This window comes from Wyeomyia smithii, chromosome 2 (assembly GCF_029784165.1).
Source record: "Wyeomyia smithii strain HCP4-BCI-WySm-NY-G18 chromosome 2, ASM2978416v1, whole genome shotgun sequence".
Taxonomy (NCBI): Eukaryota; Metazoa; Arthropoda; class Insecta; order Diptera; family Culicidae; genus Wyeomyia; species Wyeomyia smithii.
The window spans coordinates 96549150-96569344 of NC_073695.1; the positions used below are offsets into that span (position 1 = coordinate 96549150).

The 20195-nt window shown below is 39.4% G+C and overlaps 3 protein-coding genes across 3 annotated transcripts; all 3 read right to left on the reverse strand.

Moving 5' to 3' along the window:
• Positions 1-250: 250 nt before the first annotated feature.
• On the reverse strand, positions 251-19736 carry LOC129724306 (uncharacterized). Its single transcript, XM_055679062.1, has 5 exons — positions 19534-19736; positions 19244-19432; positions 18557-19111; positions 18309-18497; positions 251-354 (listed from the first exon to the last, which is right to left on the reverse strand). Exons 1-3 carry the CDS (start codon positions 19609-19611, stop codon positions 18998-19000), a joined length of 381 nt encoding a protein of 126 aa, XP_055535037.1. The 5' UTR covers positions 19612-19736; the 3' UTR covers positions 251-354; positions 18309-18497; positions 18557-18997.
• On the reverse strand, positions 6130-6660 carry LOC129719770 (uncharacterized). Its single transcript, XM_055671179.1, has one exon. It carries the CDS (start codon positions 6658-6660, stop codon positions 6130-6132), a length of 531 nt encoding a protein of 176 aa, XP_055527154.1.
• On the reverse strand, positions 8401-9351 carry LOC129719771 (uncharacterized). The gene is made up of 2 exons (XM_055671181.1): positions 8666-9351; positions 8401-8593 (listed from the first exon to the last, which is right to left on the reverse strand). Exons 1-2 carry the CDS (start codon positions 9349-9351, stop codon positions 8401-8403), a joined length of 879 nt encoding a protein of 292 aa, XP_055527156.1.
• Positions 19737-20195: the final 459 nt, after the last annotated feature.

Here is a 20195-nt window from a genome sequence, read left to right on the forward strand (position 1 = left end):
ACTGATTTTTCCTTTCAAGTAGATTTATTTTCGTGATGCTTTTAAAAGCATCTGTGTGATGTTGGTGCGAATAGAAATGTTACACTACTTAGCTGTGTGAAACTGCGCCGGCAATATATTCATCAAGGGAAAAGCTTTCTTCCCTCTTGCATCCCGGTATATTCCAACCGGCAACTTCGGTAGTAGATCTTCCGTTGTCATGCTTCACTATTCGCCGGATGCCAGGATGCCATAGGAAACAGCAGCAGAAACGCTGTTCGTAGACACGAGCTGACCCTCTCCAGCGCGGACACAGAAAACAAGGATAGCCCGGTTCGTTGTCGCGCGATGTCCCATCGCAAAAAGGGAACGGTGCTGGTGATGAAACGAAATAATTTTAAGCACATTATGTTGTACAAACGAGATGCTAAACACGCGACGCAATTTACGTTTCCGTGTGTACACTGCACTGTTGGATGCAAGCGCATATTGAGGGAAGTTCGTCGGCTGGAAGAGCTGCAAAATATTCGCTTCCTGTCTTAGTCGAAGCGAAAAACGGTGATAAAAATGCAATAGTACAACAATGTCCAAGATTTATGGACGCAATTTTAGATGCAATAAAAAACGACGACGACGCAACTCGTTTGAATATCCCTTGCATCGTAGGACTAGTGCTCAGAATGTATTGTTTCTTTTTTTTTGCATGGACAGCTTTGGTGCTGTATCTTAAACGCCAAAGGCGCGAACTTGAAGATAAAAAAAATTAATTGTTTGTGATTATAAACTATGAACAAGTATTATTTTTAAGAGAAATTAATGGAGAGGTATTGAATAGCGTGCCCCTTTTAGGAGCCGACACCCATGCTGTGTGCTATTTCAAGGCAACGGGGTGCAACAACGGTGGTCCGAAGGGATTCAAGGGATTCAAGTGATAAAAATGTTCCAAATTTCTTGCAACAGCGAATGTAATTGTTATATCTTTGATATAAGCGAAGCTTGAGTTTATGTAAGCTTAAACTACTTTTTTTTTGTTAGGGAATTAGAATTACGTTGTCCATTGATGTGAACTTTTGTAATAGACAACTACTTAAAGCACACATTGTGAATGGTGGATGCATCTCTGTGTTGAGTGGTTTGCTACTGCACATAAGTGGATCTAAGCATAATGATATAGTATTCAATGTTCTCAAGCGATGCTAAACTGTCTGTGAAAAAAGGTCAAAAAATTATCTTCACGTACACCCGCGACCAGAAATCCTGTAAGTCAACACAACACAGTGAATAACTGTGAGTAAAAGAAAGATACTGACATCATTTTCCCAACGTGGTACTTTTTCTGCCCTCGCGCACCCGATCTCCGTTTCTTTCATCACATTTCGCGCTGCTTGTACATTGACACTGACAACTAGAGGGAGGGTGGAAATAATACGCAAAGCAAATTACCCAATTCTCCGAAGACGAATCTTGATATCATGAGCCCGCATTGTCGCTGCAAGAAACAACATGAGTAGGGATTTAAGACTGCGCAAAAGGACACAAAACTGCTGAGCAAACAGCAAGCAGAACTGCTTAGTCTGCTGATTGTCGTGTTTTATGTACCCGGTGGCAGAGAGACATCCTGAAGGATGTCTCGATTTCTTCTGCACACAGTGCCCCTGGAGCTCAAGAGGGAGTTTGCAAAGTAGAACGTGCCGAAAAAAACAGCGAAAAGTTTGTATCAACTCAATTAAGATAATTTTCACAAATTAGAGTGACACGGAGGGGTGTATATGTGTTAAGTAGTAATAATGACTAATGATAGTCTATGCTGAATCAGCAGCTGATACGTCTGCTGGAAGAGAATATTTGTGAATTCACTAAAACGATAACGAAGTGGCTCCATAACCTACATAGGCAATGGAGGCGCGTGGTCACTTACTAATAGACGAGCGCATAGAATTTATGTTGTATTATTTTAGTTCTTTCGTGAAAACCGAAAATTCATATTCATTCACGCTAGAAAAAATCCTCACAGTCCGTTTCAGACGTTAGGAATTTGTTGAATATTTTAAACGCTTCTGTCTGTCGACAAAGGAAACACGCATGGATTGAAAATTTATCAAACCACGATAAATTGTGCAGCAATTTGCTTCTACCAGCACCAGCTAGTTTTTCCCGCCCCCGTGCTGACCTGAGAAGCGACCCAACGGCAAGCTGAAATTGCACCGAGTGCGAATGTTTCCATGAAAACGAATATGAAGTGCGGTAAAAAGTTTTATTTGCTGAAAATCTAGCTGAATAGAGCGCAGCCTTCTCACAGTCGGAAACACAATGTTGGATTGAAAGAATGAAATTAGCTCTAGTGGAACGCACTGAGGATGCGGGTACATGTTGGCAGCCAGCAGCTAGCTAGCAAGCATAATAGAAAGTGGGAAGGCGCATTGAGTAAGCGTTTGAATGTTTTTTTTTTGTGGTTTTGTTTGGTGAAAATTTTGTGCATGCTTTTTTGAGACGAATAGATAGTTTATGATCCGAAAGGTATACGCTTCGGGTTATACAAATTTCTATTATTTCACTAGACTACAATTGATAAGATCGAACTTTAGAATGCAATATGATGTTGAAAAAGAGAGAAGGTCTATCGTGAAATATTTACTTCCTATTGGTCTACCGAATTGCTTCTAATTAGACATACACTCATCGTTTAACAAGTGCACTCTTCGTTCAACTTGAAAGTTAATTCGGGCGTCAATTTGTTCATCATCTCAAAACGGAATCCAACCTTCGTCATACCTATATCTAAGCCATGCACTCTACTGCAAATCAAAACCACGAATGGCTCTGGGCACTAATTCCGGCGCTCTTCCGGGACGATTTAGTGGCGCCATTTGTGGCAGTGCGAAATTGTTAAAACCAAGTTCTATTCAATCTAAACAATTTCTCGTTATCTTCATAATCGACAGCCCGATGCCACGAACATTGCACACCGCCTGAAGTGGTCCCCGAGTACCGTCAGCTAAGTTCTCTATAAACTCTCGAAACTCTCCGTGGTTTAGTGTTGTTAGATTATGGATGTATAAACGTCGAACCATTCGGAGGGTGCAATTTGGGAAGATCATAGTGCATTTCAGAAGAGTGATTAAGATTTAACAAACTGCCATAAATTTTCCAACCAATGTGGACGTGATGGTGCTTGTGGGTAAATTGCTCTCTGCTTCTGACAGTATGAAACTTTGCTAATAATTTAAATTGCTTGATTCCAGCAGCTGTTGTAAGTAAGCTGTTTGTTACAACTTATGTGTCTACGGATTACATACCATATTTGCACGAAATAATTTACTTGAAAATTAAAAAAACGCTTACCTATTTCTCTAAAATAGACCAGCTAAGAAAATATACTAAACTACCCAGCAAATTACATCCGATATTTTGTAAATTGGACCATTTTTCACAACGCTTTCGTATTCCTTTCACTATTGGAATCTTATTTATCTTTCTTTTAATATTCATTCTGCTTTTTTTATCCAAAATAAAAAAAAACATAAGCAAAAAGTTCACACTAAAAAAACTGCAACTTCAATGTTGAATTTCCACAGTCTGCCGCGCGACAGCAGTGGTCTGGGATAACACTGGTCAACAAAATGAAAAAAAAGTGCATTCCAAAAGCTCAAAACGCATCAACTTACGTGAGTGTGTTGTATAGAAATTGTTTGTCGGGTTCGTCACTTTAACGCTATGTTTACGATGAAACTCATTTAAGTCTCTGAAAAAAAAACGGTAATCGTTACGAACATCAACATTCACAGAAATGGTTGTATAGCTATACTGCCGTTCTACGCATAGTTGTCCCATGTTACTTTTGGTCGATTTTCGTTTTTTATCATCAATGAGTCTATTTTCACGTATACAACTTTTAAAAATAACATTATTTGTTCCGAAAATCTTGAAAAACTATACCAAGTCTGTTTGTCCCATCGATGATTTTTTACACATATTTGTCCCACTTGATTTTTTCTATTCTAATTCATTCCACTAACCACTAATTCCCACATTAATAACTGGGGAAAGGCTACAGGGCACTGAAGACTTCTCCTAACAACGTTTGGTACATTACAGGTTTCAGAAATTCGGTACCGAAAATCACTTTGCTTGATTATTTAAATGCGGTATATAACTAAGCCATGTTTGCTGGTTTGTAATCTGAATGCTCTTCCTTTTCGAGCATAAAAAAAGATAAACGCATGAGATTCATACTAATTGGAAGCTGTAAGAATTGTCTTTTGTGTGTAGCCAAAATGGTGAAAGCCCAACAACCTTCAAATATGATAGGAATGGGCAATCTTAAAAAACAATTCCCTTTTATAATGATAAGTCATCTGATACTTATTCAATTAACTAAACTTTCATCTCGACTATCATCGCTTGCGTATAAAGACAACAAGATTAGCGTGATCATTTTCGTGAAAGGTTAAACAGCCTTGTCTCCCCAGTATGAACTTTGTATTGGGAAACATCGAATGCACGTGGTGGGACTGATATGCGTAGAAATCACATACTGGAAGGCAAATTTCTCGGCATTATTGTCCCAGTGGGTATTTTTATGGAAAAGAGTGTTAAATCGAAAAAATCGTTTTTCTCGTTTGCATGATTTGGAACATGGGACAAATATGCGTAGAACGGCAGTGTAAGGACGTGGCCGGCGCCGTTCACCATCTTTGAGGACTCGAATGGGCTTTGAAGGTTTATTAAAAACCTTCGAAAGCTTCCAGAAAGATTTGGAATACGGTTTAAGTTGTTCAACTTCTCCCATGAAGTTCTCATTTCGCAAGAGAGTGAATCTATGTTTAATTTCCTTTTGCAATTCTTGGAAAATAATTTTTAAAGCAGGATCACGAGATCTTTGATATTGACGTCTACGTATGTTCTTCAAACGTATAAGAAGTTGAAGCTCATTGTCAATGATTCGTGTATTGAATTTCACTCAAGTCTTAGGAACTGATAAGTTTTGGGCATTGAGTATTAAACTGCACAAATCATCCAATGCTACGTCAATGTCAGCACTGTTTTGTAAAACAATATCACAATGCAAGCTTTCTTCGATCGTGGTACGATATCGATCCCAATTGGCCTTGTGATAATTAAACACAGACCTAGTGAAATTTAAAACACTTTCAAGGGATATGGAAAAAGTTATAGGAAGATGATCAGAATCGAAATTAGCATGAGTTAACAAATCACTGCATGAATGACTTTGATTTGTTAATACCAAATCAATTGTTGATGGATTCCTAACAGAAGAGAAACAAGTAGGACCATTTGGAAATAAAACTGAATAAAATTAATGGGTGAAAAAACACTTCCAGTGTCTTATCTTAGTTTTTCTTTGTTTACGCTGTCGATTTGTTCGCACGCGTTACTTCTACGATCTGTTTTGTTCACTAGTTGTCAATAATAGCCATGGAAGAACTTAAAAAGAGACTCGATGCTGCGTCGTTTGAGAAGTTGCAAGGTAAACAGTATGTTATATCAAGTATTGAATTTTACAATGTGAGAGTTTTTTATATTAGGTCTAGAATGTCCACTATCTGGCTGCAATACCTTGGTTGCAGAGAATTGCGATTTTGACAATTGATGATAGCAGATAAAATACTCCTGTATTTATTCGTAAATAAGAGTCAAACCGCAAAAGAAGCATCAAGAATTTTCCAAAGATGCTAAGTTTGAATTAGATTTCACAGAGAGTGAAATAAATAATTAACAATAAACATTGCTGTTATGTGTTCATTTTGCTCATGTCGAATGACTGATGGATGCACCTATCAACAACTATATATAACAAAAAAGTGTTCTCACTAATTTTGAAAGTATTGCGAGTTATCTGTTCCATAAATTCACAAATCATCGTTCATTAATCAGGTAGTTGGTGCGTTTTTGTATAGAAAACCCCAGAGTCTGTGCTACACGGTTAATCATGAATAGTCAATATCAAATAATACACTGTTATCTGGTTTAACATTCTCCCCCCAGAGCCGGATGGCTCTACAATTATTCGCTCTTCGAGACTTCATCATCAATCGGCAACACGGCTATCTTCGTCGTCGCTCGTTTATAGGTTCCGCTGCTGGTTCGCACGGTCACTACGCGAACTATTCCGTCCTTGCCAGGATGCGTTTAAACAATGCGCCCTAGCTTCCATGTCTGAGGTGACATATTGTCCTCTTTCAATACCACTAACAATCCATCGCGTAGCAAAGTGGGTTCCTTGAACCACTTACCACGCTTCTGGAGCTCCGTCACGTATTCTGCGGACCAGCGACGCCAAAACGCTTGCTTTCTCCGCTGAATCAATTGGTAACGAGACAATGTCGACTCCTTCAAGTCACCATACAACGGCTCTGCAATCGCTGTTAACTCGCGCCCGATCATAAAATGTCCTGGGCATAAAGCCTGGTAGTCCTTAGAGTCATCACTCTGCTGAACGATTGGGCGCGAATTGAGAATTGCTTCTATTTGATACAGCAAAGTACACAACTCTTCATACGTAAAATGCGATTCATTTAACACCTTACTTAGATTCTTCACAGACTTGACTCCCGCTTCCCAGAGTCCTCCTTGATGCGGGGCCCGTGGTGGAATAAATTTCCAAGTAATACCACGCGACTGACAGAACGCCGAAATCTTGCTCTCTAGCATTTGCGACATTAACAAGGTCTTTAATTCTGTAAGCTGTCGCTCAGCCCCGACAAAGTTTGTGCCGTTATCTGACCTTATGTCCGCTACGTTGCCTCTGCGACTCACGAAACGATGTAGCGCTCCCAAAAATCCAACCGTCGATAAAGAGCCCACCAACTCTAGATGAATCGCCTTAGTGCATAGACAAACGAAGACGCACACGAAGACCTTCTTCTGTGCTTTAAATCGTCCCTCTTTTACGAAAAACGGCCCCGCGTAGTCTACCCCGACTCGCGAGAACGGCTCCGCAGCCGTAACACGTACACTCGGTAAGTCACCTATCTAATTTATTTCGTCAATCAATGTAGACTACAATTCTAATGTATACGTTAATCTTAAGCTATCGAGTTCTAGCACGTAATGCGCTTTTTAATGCGTTCCGGGACATGGTAACGTCTATAATCTCGCAGTGTTTGTTGTATGCGTTCATGATGCTGTTAATTGGTCCATGTTTGGCGTACAGTGACCGGTAATTATTGTTAGTAAAAATATTGCGCGTTCTTAAAGAACGAGAAGGAGCATAAAAGTTAAGAGTTTCCAGCAGATTTGGTGAATTAACACGTTGTGAGATCATATCGTTTACAAAGGTAATCATGGTTGTTTCTCGTCGTTTCTTCAGAGTTTCGATATTAATAAGCATGCAGCGAGATTCGTAAGAAGGGAGAGGATATGATGCCCAACTGAGTTTTCTTAATGCAAAAACCAGAAATTGTTTTTGAACTGATTCAATACGATTGATATGAACTTCTTGATATGGGGACCAAACTATACTGCAGTACTCTAATATTGATCGAACATAGCTCACAAAAAAAATTTTATTGTGTATGGGTCCTTGAAATGATAACTGAAACGTTTGATAAAACCAAGCATACTGTTGGCTTTGTTGATTATTGTGTTATAATGATTCACGAAAGTGAGTTTCGAATCGAGGATCACTCCTAAGTCTCTCATTTTGGTACATCTCTCTACAAGTTGTTGGCCTATGTAATAGTTCATAGTTTGCATTGAAAGTTTTCTTGTATATGATATGACATTACATTTCTTAATATTTATATCAAGTAAGCTTTTCAGACACCAAGTATAGAAGGTATTGATCTGCAACTGAAACAATTCGAGGTCAGGCTGGTTTTTAATCTCCATATACAATTTCATATCGTCGGCATAGATTAAAATTTTGATCTGGTTAAGTAAAAGGGTTACATCATTAACGAACAAAATGAATAGTAAGGGTCCTAAATGTGATCCTTGCGGAGCTCCAGATGTTACCTTCACTGGATCAGAGAGATGGCCTTTGAAACGGACAAATTGTGTTCTGTTCGTCAAATAAGATTCAATCCATTTCACGAGTTGGTTATCTAGTCCAATGCGTTTTAGTTTGAAAATCAGTAATGTTATATCGACTCTATCGAAAGCTTTACTATAATCGGTATATAATGTTTCAACGTAGTTACCTCTATCCATTGCAGCGAGTGTGAAATCATACTGTACGACGTCTCTCGGTTTAACGCGAAAACACTTAACACATTTTCTTTAAACTCGATTTATCGTGCGTTTCGCGTTCACTGGCCAAAATTGTTGTCGAACCTTTGCAAGCAATCCATTTAACCCAACGTGCAATTGCTGTCGGTGAATTGTTTCAATCACCGAATCAGTAAACACATTTCTTTCCGGCAGGATTATGGGATGCTTTTGGTCCATGGGCAAGTCAGACTACCTAGTACGGCCCCCAACTCGGAGTAGCTTCTCCCGTTTGTCGTACATTGGGTTAAGATTTCGGAGTTTCCCCTTCACAAGCTTACCCTTTTCAATATCTTTGATCTCTTCTTCATACACTACATGCTGAACAATCTTGACCATTGCCAATAGCGAATCACGATGGTCGCGACCAGCTAGACTGCCACTTCTACGCACGACACATAAGCGGTTTGCTCTGCAATTATGAATGAACCTGACAACGTACCCGAAAACTCTTTACAATCCCCGAAAGTTACTGCAGTTCTGGATCAAATTATACAACCGACACTCTTGAGCCACTAAAGCTACGGTCTTTTCGGTATTATTCACATCATCACTTTCTTCTTTTTCTTCGAGGTGCTGTATCTCGAATTCTTCCTCCAAGGAACTCAGAAATACTGGCCCGTTCCACCACAGTTCACTCTTCATAAGCTCTACTGGTTGGACGCCTCTAGATACGAGATCTGCAGGGTTGTCCTTCGTGCCTATATACAACCATTTAGCATCTGGAGTAAATTTCTGAATCTCAACTATTCGATTACGCACAAATACCGGGAAATCAGAGTTCTGTTTTTTCAACCAACATAACACTATTTTTGAGTCGGACCTCAAAACTATATGTTTGAATTCTAGTTCTAAGGCTTCGCGCTCTGTTTTCAACTGCTCTGCCAGCAAAGCTGCTGCACACAGCTCCAACCTTGGAATCGTCATTTCACATGGCGATGCTCCTTCATACTCCGGTCGTTTCAACTCCTTCAACGGCGCAACTCTAGATTTACCGCAGATCAGCTTCACGTCAACCATTCCGTTGGCGTTCACTTTTCTTAGATATATACAACATCCGTAAGCCCGTTGGGAGGCATCCGAAAAACCGTGCAACTCGAATGTAACAGGATCATCAATTACGACGCATCTCGGAATCCTCATGTTGTTGATTCCACATAATTCAGCCCTCAGCTTACACCAGACCTCATGTTCCGTGTTGGGGATTGCGTCTCACAATCAAGTTCCTTTCGCCATAATTGTTGCATCACTAGCTTTGCAAGTACCACGATCGGACTTAAGATGCCAAGAGGGTCGAATAATTTCGCTATATCACTCAACACTTGACGCTTCGTAGCTGGACCTGAAATACGTGCTGTCTTCGCAACCCGGAATACAAAATCGTCATTCTTTGGATCCCATAAGAGTCCTAGTGTTTTAATTACTCCGTTTACGGTAATGTCTTCGAAAGAGATTTTCTTCTCCCGGTTTTCTGCTGGTACTCCTTCCAAGATATTCAGATCGTTTGCACACCATTTGTGCAGTTTGGATCCACCTTTTTCCAGTAATCTTTGAAGATCCTTGCGAAAACTTTTCGCTTGCTTTAAAGTATTTGCACCCACGAGTGCATCATCAACGTAGAAGCACTTCAATACAGCATCACTTGCTTCTGGAAAGCTGCTCCGCTCATCATGGGCCAGCTGAATCAGAGACCTAGTCGCTAAATATGCAGAAGGTCCTATACCATACGTAACTCGTAGTAATTCCAAATCCATCAGTGGCTGCGATCGTTCATCCCTCCACACACATCGTTGATATTTAGTGTGTGCGTCATTTATCTTTACTTGCTCGTACATACGCTGCGCATCAGTTGAAAAGACATATTTGTATAAACGGAACCGTAACAGAATATCAAACAATGGACTTTGTACGGTGGGTGCCTCCATTAACACGTCGTTCAAAGACAAATTTGTCGTAGTTTTAGCCGACGCGTCAAACACTACGCGCAGTTTTGTCGTCGAACTGTCGGGTTTCAATACACAGTGATGTGGCAAGTAGTAGGCTCCGTCAGTGGCCTTCTCGTCTTCTTTCAAAATCCTTACGTGTCCGAGGCTAATGAACTCGTGAATAAAGTCTTTATATTTTTGCTATGTATCAGGGTATTTCTCCAACCTAGCTTCCAAAGCCTTGAAACGCTTCTCGGCTTGGGTTCGTGAATATCCGAGCTCACCTGCGTCCTTGCGAAACGGCAACACTTCGAACATTACAAATGGGCCCGTAAACCAGCCACCCTAGACGGCTCTCTTGTAGTATCGGTAATTCAGTAGACATTCGAATCTTGCCTACTTGCAGCAGATCGAAAAACACCCCTGCTCCCAACAGAATATCAATTCGACTGGGCCAATTTTTAGAATTGAGCTTGAGGGAAGGCAGTGCACCAGTAACGCGAGGTACGACGAGATAATCGATGGTAAACTCATAATCTGTCGTTTTTGATTTCACTGTAGCATTAATTTTGAACTTTGCATTCATCTTTGTGCCATTTACTCCGACAATCGGCACGTTCGCACAACTCTTGGGAAGACTCAAAATATCACAAATACTCTCGGAAACAAAATTCGCCATTGCTCCGGAATCGAGTAAGGCGCGGCAATTGTGCCTCACGCCACCAGCACCAATCATTTCAACAATCGCAGTTGCCCATAACACCTGTTTCGAAGCCATGGTTGGAGTACCGTAAACTGGGGTGACTTTGATCACCGGGGTGACTTTGATCAATGTACCTCCTTTTTGAAAATGTGGTAAAAAAGCGCTCGTAGTGCTTGGGATTTGTCGTAATCTTCACTGATTGTGTAGATATATGTCTGCATTGCTACTATTCATACATTTCCTGCTATTTAAAGAGTGTTTTTCATGCTAAAATATTAATTGAAAATAAAGTGTATTTTTGGCGATTTTTGTTGCATACAAACAACCGGTTCAAGCAGATTCAAAACAACAAGTTGCAATACGTAAAGTTTTTTATTTTGTTCCCAGATTAGTTTTCAGAATGAACAAATATTAAAAGAATATATTTTATTGTTATTTTTGCAAGTTTTTCCTCGTAGGCAATGTTGAGTCCCAATATTCTCCACAGCGTATTACATATTTCTTCTTAACAAAAACCCAAAACGTGAAGTAACATGCAAATTTGGACAATTTCATAAGTCATATTCCTCGTGGACTAGTTTTTGATGATTTTAGACCACCAGAGGGAAGCTCTCATGGGATAATTATTCATATCTAATTAATAAAAATCAATTTCTGTTCGTGTGTGATCATTTACCTCGGGAACGGCTCGATGGATTTTCATGATTTTTTTTTTGTTTTGTTCGTCGTTGGCTGCGTCAGGTTTACAAGCACAAGGATCGTTCGTATAAATCAAATTCACAGTTCTGTACAAACACCACTATGCTTTGTAGCGAATGTTCATGATACACATCATGATGCAAGTTATTCATGCTCTTCGAAGCTGGTTATACGTTTTAAACGTGATAGATTGGAAATCCAAATGTGAACAGGACATTATTTCTTGCAAAATTTCAAAACTATTAAACCGATTACCGTATATTATTCAAACTCCGACCGCGCAAAGAATATCTCTCAGTTCATGACAAACATCGTGCCTCATGATACCTCCATTGCTCTTCATTGCATCAATGAAAAGTACATTTAATAAGCGATGATACCCACTGATATATCTCACTTTTTATACTTTTGAATACTTTTTACGGTATTTTTGATCAAATTCAATTCGTTTTCGTCACCAGCAGTTACAAACATTGCAAAATCATGAAAACATACCCAAATATTTCCAATTGAATCCGTAGAAAAGTTTAAAGTTTTCAATGAAGCTAAACGTTTCAAGTTCATGATTTTTAACGAGTTAATTGGTAACTTTATAGGCTAACTAAATCTTAAAAATCTTCCCAAAAACATAAAAATTGCACAACCAATCGCCCAAGCCAAACCGCACGAAACATGTTGTGTATTTTATGTAACATGCTATTAATTTTACTCTTAGATGTAATTCCCAACGTTTTAGGAACTTTTGAATCGGTCATCGTAAGAAATGCGAACGAGGACCGCGAAATATCATGCGATTCCTTTTTACAACAGGTTGCATCCTGAAAATTTAAATTGAAAATTCATAAACAATAATAACCACTAATGTATCTCACTTATATTTGAGTACTTTGTACGGTATTTTCGATTTAAATTTAGGGGAACGGGATTTTGCGATAAAGAAAATGTTTGATTGTGTTATGATAATTCCTTACAACCTTTACAATAAATATTTTTAACTAAAACTGAATATTTTCAAAAGCTTATTTTAAACCAGATGTTGGAAACCAAAATGATTTATATAAACTTCGACGATCTTTCAAAAATCCGGCGTGTTGGCACTTCCAAGTTTATTACTCAAATATTTCAAGTTGATTTAGGCAATAAATTTTTATAATAATTTTATTGCAAGAATTTTTCACAAAAATAAACCTTCGTTTTATTGTTCAACCGTTTTAGCAATAATGTGAGCTGAATCAAGTCCTTTTATTTTTAATATCTCTGTTAAATATGTTTATGTTCAATAGATTATATAAGTATGCGTTGCCTTATTATTATAGATGTGATTTGGGCGTTTGTGAATTAAAATCAGAACATGAAACATAGGAAAACTGTGAGCATTTTGACTCCGAAGTTAGTTTGGGTTCAGTAAACTATCGAAAAGATGTGTGCATACGTTTTTACGATACAAGAGGATTTTGTAAAGGAGATCCATTCATTTACATCCAATATAATTTGTGGCAGTACAACGTTTGCCGGGTCAGCTAGTATATTATAAAAATTTTGTATGAATCTTGGACATTCGCCAACATAAACTGTTCACGTAGAATGTGAATGGCCCCCAAATTACTTTCCATATTTATGAACTCGTTTAAGTCGTTTTAGGCTGTTCTATTTAGTGAAAGTAGTCAAGTGTTACTCCAAATTCATCAAAACAATGAAGTGATCAAAGTCACCCCGGAATGATGTTTGGTGTAAAATTTTCAGAGCATATTTAAAAACAACAAAATTGTTGCTAAACTTCTGAAGTAGTGACTGAATCTTTCTCAATGCATGCCAGTGCTTATTTTAAAAATATCAAACAATATTGTTTTCAGTATATTCTGAAAATATTTAATATACAATCAACAAAGTGATCAAAGTCACCCCAGTTTACGGTACTTGGAACTTCACATTTCGCTACCGTGCGGGGCTCTTTATTTCATTTCGAACTGCCAACAATTGCTTGGTCAGTTGTAGTTTTATTAGCTGCTTCTTCCGTACTGTTTTCTTTGCTTTCCTTGTCCTTCGAATGCATCAGAGGGTGGTGTTTGCCTTTGCATTCGCACCACTTGCTACTATCACTCTTGCAATTAGTCGTACGATGCTCACGTTTCAAGCATAGAAAGCACAAGCTGCCTAGCTGCTTACCCGAGTAAAATTTAACAACAAAACGATAACATGATGTGATGCCTTGTTATCAAGTAAGCCAAATCGTATAACATGATATCCTATATTTATATAACAGAGAAAAACAAAATGAATCAAAAAAGGCCAAGATTCCTAGGCTCCGTTTGGTTTACAGATAACTCACATCGCTCTAGCATGTAACAACGTTCCCGAAGAAACGCTATTGTCTCAGTAAACACAGGTAACTGCCCATGTTCTACAGTTGCTTCCCAAGCTCTTCGAGTATCGAAGAAATAATCAAGTTCACAAGAATAGCCTCAGATAGTTTGTCCTCCATCTTTAAATTGTGGAATGCGAGAGACTCTAAACGTTTTTCTACGACATCAAGTAAGGCTTTCAACTCTGCATGACTCTCCCTTACCATTGGATTCAACGCCAACAACTGTGTGATATGGCCTTGCACCACCATGCGAAGGTTTTCAAACTTTTTGCTTAATATTCTCCATGCTCCTTCATAATTGTTGTCGTTTAGTGTCTGTTGATCTATTGCGCCTTGCGCTTTCCCTACCAACGCTTTATCAAGATAATGCAGTTTGGTAGCGGGCGAAACTGCAGTACATTTATCAACAATATCCTTGAAGCTATCCTTGAATTTGTGCCAATTCTAATAGCGGCCATCAAAAGTTGGTAGCGGCATTTGTTGTAAAAGAAGCGATGGCACAATTGGTGGTATTCGCTGTACGCCTTGTTGGTGAACAGACTGTAACTCAACTAGCTCATGCTGTCTTTCGACATTTTTCTCCCGAGCATCCTCATGCGCCTGAATCATTTCGGCAAGAGAAATCCTAACGAACTCGTAAATTTCTTCGAAATCGATGAAACTCTTCTTAAAGTCAACTCGCTTCGTAGGGGCAGCAAGAGAAATTCGATTTTGCAATGCGTTGTATTCTTTATACGCAGCGGTCGCAGTTTCAATTTCAACATATAGTTTCAGGCCATGATAGGAAAACTTACCATAGTCTTGGTTAGCAGCTTCAATTGCTCGTCGGATGCGTTCAACCTTACCCTTGGTTGCAACCAAACACTGCTCCAACGCAGCAACGGACTCCGCCATTTCGAGCTGTTGCTGGCGTGCTTGCTGTTCTTCCTTTTGTGCTCGCACGCTAGTCGTTAGTGGTGGTGCAGGATCACGAGTAACCTTGTCAGCCATTCCACTTTTAGGAGTCACCACTACTCTGGGAGAGTGAATCACAGAAGAAGCGCGAGTGACAGCCACCGGCGTCGAAAACACTATCATTCGTTTCGGGTTACCGGATCTTAACAACATATCACTATCACTACTTCTCCTGCTCTTTTTACTTGTTATCAGCAGACCGTACACTTATAAACTACGCTCGACTCATCTCACTGAGCGCGTCGCTTCGATATAGCCTTTCAAAATGGCGGTCGCGTAACACAGTATTGCGAAATTTGCTTCTGGCTCCCCCGTCACACTATGTTGTCACCTACACGAGGTTTATCAGCATCAATTTTTCACACGAAAACTTAGAACGTGCTTCCATTACTTTGCCAACACTTTTTCTTCAATTGCCGTGCGTCAAAATTTCAATTTTTTAATCAACTTTCTTCTATACCACTTGCCGGAATAAACCAGAAGCTAAAAGCACATGTGCCGTCCAAATCAATCTGCCCCTATGGCGGATTGTTCACTATTTGGTTTTAGCTGCTAAACCTCGGTTTCACTTCACCGACACGCGATAAAAACTCTTTTCGTTTAAAACACCAACTTATCCCGCGCGAAATTCACTATCCGGATCGATCGGACCAAATGTTTCGTGGGAAATTCGGTGGTCGTAAAAGTAAAAAATCAGTGGACTGTAATTTTCACATCCGTACTCTACTACGATCTTTATTCAAGAGAAGCTCACGTTTTTCCCGCTTATTCTCTTTTTGTCAAAACCGGAAACATCTTTCAAGAAAATCAAGAAAATCGAACTGTCAAAATACATCGAAATAGGTCTGTGCTACACGGTTAATCATGAATAGTCAATATCAAATAATACACTGTTATCTGGTTTAACAACTAGCTTATAGCACAAAGTCTAAGCATTAACAAAAAAAATATTTGATGATATGCTCCAGTTTGCCTGTAACTTAGTATAGAACGATTGCAGCAACATGCTGTCTTCGAAAGAAACCTGAATTTTTATGTTGGTCATAATCAAATTTGAGGGGGTATTTGCTGTCAACTCAAACTGTCAAATGCTTCGTATTTCAACAAATAGACGTCATAGAAATTTAATATCTTCCGCAAAGTTTGATATTTTGAAAAGTTCTACAACTTTGCTAAGGAAACTATTCATGTACCTAGGCTGTATCAAAAGTTATATTTTGAATTCTAATGACAGACTTCGAAAAACTCACTTTGAAACTTTATAAACAATTTTTAAGTATTGATTGAAGCTTTTCAGTGGTTCAATTGAAGACCGCCTAAAGGCGGCACTGGGCACTAGAGGATTAAGTTCGTTGAATTGCCTTTTCCGACCACTGTGTGATGGTAGCTGAAGAAGTTGATTTCATATTTCGCTGCCGCTTGACGAAGGGACAGTTTTTGTACGTAACACTCTTGCAGTTTGCATCAGGTGGAGTGGATCCTGTTTCTTGTACATTTTTGAACCACTTGTTAACGCTCTGAACTTGAGTCTCCATTTTGTAATTTTTTGAACTAACTGACAGTAGTGCTTCTAACCCATAAATGATTTTGAAGGTTTTGTTTACTATTAAACTATCCGATAAAAATTTCTTACATCATTTTTGAATGTTGTCAAGGACTTCTAATAACATTTTTCAAGCTCAGAAGTTTGGTTTCTATTCCCCTCGTTTTACGGTAAAATTGTTTGCTGTAAAAGAATAGTGCGCACTATTTCATACTTCATTTGGTCCGCATCAAATTCAATTAAATTTAAATATTTTTAATTTGAACAAAAATAAATTTAAGTCCTTTCAAGACCTTTAATTCATTCCAAGCTATGAAGAACATAGTTTTAACTTTTACAGAGCATTCCGTTAATTATAATAAATAATGGTGCAAAAGTCTCCCCTCACAAATACACCTCCAATCACGTCCCGTGTTATCTTAATTCAAACACTGGACGTCATCAAAAGCGGAAGCGATTCATACTTTCAAAAGCAAACGACTCAAACCACCGGAATACCACACCGGCCACCTTCACCGGCCCAGCTGCAAATTGACCTCCATATTCCACGCTTTTTCATTGCCATGCTGGACATAATGCGCCTGACAATCGTTTGGGAACAAGAGACTTTACCGTATCCCCAATTTATCACGCCAATCAACGCCGTCAATCGTTCATCCATTGTGAAACAAGCATGGGGGGTCAGAGAAGTCGAGCTACTCAAATGAAAAATTGTTTTTCCTCACCCTGTGCTACCACCAGCCACGGTAAGCGGGGTTTTCGGCATCGATCGCTTATTTTTTCATTGATATACTGCAACCGGTGCCATAAGTGTCCACTAAAGTTTGATAGGTATACTGTTTGTTTCACCGTTGAAAGGTAAGCTGTGCCGGTGAATAAATAATCCTGGTTCAAAATAGAGCCATGCATCAGCAAAACTATGCTGATTTATCGGAAAAGAAGTCTGTACTAAACGCGCAAAAAACCGCATCGCAATCAAGCGGCGAAACTAGAGAAAAACTTCTTCAATTTGAAGAAAATATTATACCGAAAACTCATTTCGAAAAATTAGCATCTCACCGTAGAAACGGCTAAACGGATTGAGCGCTGAGACAAAAAAGATATGTAAAATGCAAAGTATTTCCAGATTTATCCAATCAAATGGGGAAGACGATGAGAAAGCCAAAAGGAAAACTTTACCTACTTTGAAGCAACACATTTGAAAGCCGAAAAGTTGCGGTCTTTTGTTTTCCAGTTTCCGATGTTTGTATTTCCGTAACTTTCCTGCAGCTGAAGAGCCATACTTCTAGATGGCGAGCTTCAACTCTGCTCGCCAGCCTCGACAGAGGAGAAAATTGATTCCACCCGAAGCAAGCGATTGTGAAGGATTGAGCGAAAATCGATGACTGCTGGGGTGAAAGTCGCCGGTAAGAATGTAAATGTCATTAGCATTTTTGTCAATGGGAAAAGTTGGGTGCACCGCTTGGTTGGGAAAGTTTACGGTGGATATTGGTCTGGAACCGGGAGGGGAAAGGTACTTCACTGGTTCCTTATGGAAATGGTCAGCCCACATCTGGGTCGAATGTTTGTATTTTGGTTGAAGTTTTCGTTTTATGATTCAAGCTTTTCTAATTAAGTTTTATGCCGTTGCATGCTGTTGAGTTGTTAAGGAGGAAGAAGTTGTTTAATCTTGATACCCTTGATCTCGGCAAAGGTTCTTGTAGCTGTTTCGATTGTCGCTACAGTGATTCAAGTTTTTTGGTTGGACAATTCTGTAACATATTGTTTTCTAAATACTTAGTCCAGATAGTTTCGAGATTTTTCAATTGTAAATGTGAATAAGTAAAATAAATATTATGTAAATAAAATATCAATAGTATGCAAATGAGAAAAGGCATATGAAATATATTTTTGGAAATTTAGTTAACTTACAGCAGCCATCCTGAATTGTTTCGTTTTGTATCAGTTTCAGTATCGGTCGGCACGGATAAAACTAGTTTCATTTTGGACAAATTCACTGTACCCTTGCAAAAATGGCTCCCTTGGGTCCCATCGAAAGCTGCCGGGCCACTGGCAATAGCACATATCATCATCCGATATACGTATGATCTGCTTACCCATCTGCGGATAGGTCTAAATAACAAACTACAGTGCAATGGTACGGATAGAGCTACACCTACGCGACTCCCGTTACCGGCTGCAGAAACTTTGTTCCGGTGCAGACTGGTGATGTCCGGGAAGGATGGTGAAAATCGTCCCAGCAGACTTGATGGTTTTGCTACACGATTGCTGCGCTGCTGTCGGTGTTGTTTTGCTTGTGAAAGTCACCAGCCAAATTGATGCAGGTGTGAAATTTCTGGCCTGCAAGCGCACTACAGATGAAACAAGTTTTGTATGCCATAAATTGGGTCTTCTGATACTGTTGTTTTGTGTTGCAGAGAACGGTGGATCTTGCGTTCATACACTTTATATTTTTTACATATTTTATGACACCAGAACGATGGGGCTCTTCCGACACAAATGAAGTACAAGAATTTTACATAAACATTACCAAAGTTTCACGTTACCTATGTAAAAATTCCACCATATTTTCTGTGTTGTGCATAGCTAAATTTCATTTTTTAAAGTGACTGCATTTTTCTCAATCTCATATATTTTTTCCCAACTTTATGAATTAAATCGTTCGCATCAAATAATGACTTCTTCAGCTCGATGTTTTGCTCGGATAGTTTATCCTAGGAAGTGAAAAAAAAACGCAATTTCAGCAATAAGATAAAAGCTATAAAATGTGTCACGTGTCAAAAATCGAAACGAGTTACCCTACTTTCAGAAAGATTTTGTGCTCCATAACCAGTACCGGTACTCACCACGAGATATGACAGCTCGTTTATTTTCATCCGATAGGATGCAATTTCCTGCAGAAACTGATCCTTCTCCTGACAGTACAAATCCCGCTCCTTCCGGCACTGCGACTCCAGCAGCAGCACCTCACTCTTGGCACCGTTCAGCTCTTCCAGTAGTGCGTATTTTTCGGCAACCGTTTGCGTAACGGCATCCTGAACGCGCACCCACCGATGGTGGGGAAAAAAGGTCCCGAGAGGAATAAACGGAATCCGATTGCAATCTCTACATTCATACATCAAATCATGACACGTACCTGCATGTTGTTGTTGATGGCAAGCGAATCGGACAAAGAATTTCGCAGGGACCACACCTCCGCCTTTAACTGAACCATTTCGGAGGCGGAAATTAGGCTTGCCGGGGTGTTGGCGAGTGAAGACTCGGCGCTGGATTGGATAGATTTATCAACGATTGGACGGTATTGTTTATTTTTGTTGAAAAACTGGCAGAAACATGGCATTTTACAGATAATTGCATGATAAAGATTAACCGACTGGAGGGTTGCTGCGATGTTATTGGCATTATGTTTCGTTATGCTGTGCTTATTTTTCTCGAAAGTATAAAACAACTCGAATGATTCTAGCTGTGTCAAAGATGGACGCTATGATTGCCAGATCAGGCCGTGTGGATATGGAGTGTAAAGTTGTCATCAGTCTCTGATATTTCTCGGTGACAGCCATCACATCCTCCTGATTTTTCTCTGCGGTGACGTAGCCAGGATTCATCGGAATCAGCTTCATCTGCTTTATCTCGAATTTCGTCAGCATTTGCTCGCCGTAGTTCTGTTGGCTCAACAGGAAACTGCCGTCTTCTTGCCGCTCAACATTTCACTCAGACATGATATTTTAAACTCGCTCGTACTCCTTCTTGCCACTGGTGATGATCTGCATATCATATACGTAGAGAAGGATGACCGAC

What these genes read in the sequence shown, in the direction of transcription:
- LOC129719770 (XM_055671179.1), bottom strand. Translation starts at nt 6,660, where the DNA reads ATGTCGCAAATGCTAGAGAGCAAGATTTCGGCGTTCTGTCAGTCGCGT.
- LOC129719771 (XM_055671181.1), bottom strand. Translation starts at nt 9,351, where the DNA reads ATGAGGATTCCGAGATGCGTCGTAATTGATGATCCTGTTACATTCGAG. An exon ending in TGCAGTAACTTTCGGGGATT is followed by an intron (nt 8,594 to 8,665) that starts GTAAAGAGTTTT and finishes TGTCGTGCGTAG; the next exon opens with AAGTGGCAGTCTAGCTGGTC.
- LOC129724306 (XM_055679062.1), bottom strand. Translation starts at nt 19,611, where the DNA reads ATGGTTCAGTTAAAGGCGGAGGTGTGGTCCCTGCGAAATTCTTTGTCC. An exon ending in CCATCAACAACAACATGCAG is followed by an intron (nt 19,433 to 19,533) that starts GTACGTGTCATG and finishes GTGCGCGTTCAG; the next exon opens with GATGCCGTTACGCAAACGGT. An exon ending in ACGAGCTGTCATATCTCGTG is followed by an intron (nt 19,112 to 19,243) that starts GTGAGTACCGGT and finishes TTCACTTCCTAG; the next exon opens with GATAAACTATCCGAGCAAAA.